The sequence below is a fragment of the Cajanus cajan genome, chromosome 1, assembly GCF_000230855.2.
Source record: "Cajanus cajan strain Asha chromosome 1, NIPB_CcT2T_4, whole genome shotgun sequence".
Taxonomy (NCBI): domain Eukaryota; kingdom Viridiplantae; phylum Streptophyta; class Magnoliopsida; order Fabales; family Fabaceae; genus Cajanus; species Cajanus cajan.
This window is the reverse complement of record NC_138517.1, coordinates 72,764,349-72,767,242: the sequence shown is the minus strand read 5'-3', so window position 1 is coordinate 72,767,242 and position 2,894 is coordinate 72,764,349. Positions and strand designations below refer to the sequence as shown.

Sequence of the window (2,894 nt, the reverse complement as noted above, 5' to 3'; positions counted from 1 at the left end):
TTGGATTAAATAATTATTTTAGTTAATTACAATTTTTTGTACAATTAATTCAAATTTTTTTCTTATAAATTTAATTTCAGTAATATATATGTAATCTTACTGTTTATCAAATAAATTAATATTTTTTAACTGGAAATTAATAATCTCTTAAAATAATTGCATTAACATGTTATAAAAAAAAGCATCAAACATTTTCAATTTAAAAAATTTATAATGTGACATTCATTAACTTATTAGTAAAATAATTATCTATGTTCATCATTGAGTCAATTAATTAACTTAAATGCACTAAGCTATAGCTACCTAATGAAAAAAAAAAAAAGTTAAGAAGTTAGAACATCACACAACGTATTTTTGTTGTATAAATAAAAAAAATAGTTTTTCTCAATAAAATAAGTTAAAAAAATTAAGTCAAAAAGAATATTTCTTATAATAACTATCTTTGGTCTCTTTGATAGACTATTATACTATTTTATTCTTAAAAATTAAAAAAAATTAATATATTTTTAGTAATTACCATTCTTTGCACCAATGACGTGTACAAGCACCTTCATGTTAGTGACCTCATCTCTTCCGATACCCTCGAATGGAATCACAACATCATTCAACATATTTTTGACAAAGCCACAACTAAAAATATCTTATCCACTCCCATTTACAACTACTGCACAGATGACTCTTACGTGTGGAAATGGTCCAATGACAGATGCTTCACGGTCAGGTTTGCGTACAACGCCATAACAAACTCTCTCCTCCCAACTAACACTATGGTCCCTAACAAAAATTGGAACATCATTTGGAGTTTTCCTATTCTTGCGAAAGTGAAACATCATACATGGAGAGTCTATAAAAATATACTTCCTACCCGTGCCCAACTTCAAAAGAAAGGTGTGAGTTGCCCCATCAGTTGCCCAAGATGTGATGTTGGTATCGAGAATTCTTGGCATGCGTTGTTTGGATGTTATGATGCGAGGAATTGCTGGTTGGCTAGTAATCTAAAGGATAAGATGAGCTCCTACGTTGATAAAGCTAATGGTATTACTAATCTTGTGAACAAAATTCTTAATCTTTGGTCCACTTCTGATGCGGTTGACTTTCGCATGTTGATGTGGAGTATCTGGACTAGCAGGAATAATCTCCTATGGAAAGATATGCCTTGGAATATATCTGAAATTGTACACCGTGCCCGTAACTCCAGACACAATTGGACTTTGGCTAACCAACGGCCTCTTGATGCTAGAGGTATTCTTAGTCCCACCTTGACTACTCAATGGTCTCCCCCACCCCATGGTTCATATAAGTGCAATTTTGCCACATTCCCTAACCCTGATGAGAATACATTCGAAATTAGTTTCTGCATTAGAGACAACTTGGGTTCCTTTGTGGGTGCATGCACCCTCAAAATCCCTAGTCTTTCTCCTGCCAGTATTAGAGATGCTATTGCTCTCATGCAAGCCATCATTGTGGCTTCAGAAAAACAATATGCGCCCATCCTCTTTGAATCTAGTAACAGCAGAATTGAAAGTTTTTTTCTTTATCCCAACCTAAAGGATAGAACTAAATTTAGTGACATTATGAATCATTGTAGCAATAAGATAAATTCTTGTGTCAACTTCAATGTAAGTTTCACCCATAGATCAGCTAATTTGGTGGCTGCCAATCTTGCAAAGGCCTCCAAATGTTATGTTAATCTTAAGGATTTTGCATACATCCCTAATTATATCTTCTCTCTTATTGTTAATGAATTGAGCTAAGGCTCAGTTCTTCAAAAAAATAAAATAAAATAATATATATATATATATATATTAATTAACTACCTTTATTTATTAATCTCAATTTTTTTCTAATTTTTTAAATAAAATATAGAAACACATAGTGCCTTGATCATATCTATAACATTAATAAAGGAGATTGTCCATTTGGTAGAAGACTATGTGTTTTAATAAAATTAGTTTTTGTCTTAAAACTTAACCCTAAAATAATAAATATTTTAAATTAAAAAATTTATATCAATAAAATTTATGGTGATTTGGATGTTGAGGTGAACTATTTTAACCACAAAATATAGACGGTTATAGAGTGAAATTTTTAATAACTCATATTTTATATTAAATTTCAACGATCCAATTATTAAATTAAAAGTTTTTAATATATAGATTAAATATACATATTTTTTTTTAAAATTTTGAAAATTATTTTATGTTTCATTTTGTTAATTAAAATTAATGTATAAAATGTTTTTATAATTATCCATCAATTTGAATTAATAAAAAAAATAAAAAAAATTAAATTATTTAAAAATTTACAAACTTGATCTATGCATTAAAAGTTTAAAACCCTTAACTCAACAGTTGGAATATTAAAAATTGATGTAAAATTTAATTGAATTATTAAGTGGAGCAAGTATAAGCAAATATATAGGAGGACTCACTTACTCTAAAAGTAAGCTTACTTATACTTATTCCACTTAATAACTCATTTTACATCAAATTTTAACGATCCAATTATTAAATTACATGCAAATTCTTAATGTATAAATCAAATATGTAATTTTCTTAAAAATTATAAACTATGTGATGTTCTGCTTCATTAATTCAAATTGACATATAATGATAAAAATATTATACATTGATTCAAATTAATAAAATGAAGTATCAAATAGTTTTCAAATTTCTTTAAAATTTGCATGCTTCATCTATGTATTAATAGTTTTAAATTCAAAGGTTATTAAATCGTTAGTGGAGTAAATATAAATAAACTAACTCTTCATATAAGTGGATTTCGCCTTCTATATATATATATATATATATATATATATATATATATATATATATGTAAACACATTAAGCGTCAATTAATGATTGAATTTTTGAAATACAATGTAAACTATTAAC

The 2,894-nt window shown here is 27.3% G+C and overlaps 1 protein-coding gene across 1 annotated transcript; it reads left to right on the top strand.

The window, feature by feature from the left end:
* Positions 1–767: 767 nt before the first annotated feature.
* On the top strand, positions 768–1,754 carry LOC145955489 (uncharacterized). Its single transcript, XM_083070277.1, has one exon. It carries the CDS (start codon positions 768–770, stop codon positions 1,752–1,754), a length of 987 nt encoding a protein of 328 aa, XP_082926403.1.
* The last annotated feature ends 1,140 nt before the right edge of the window (positions 1,755–2,894 follow it).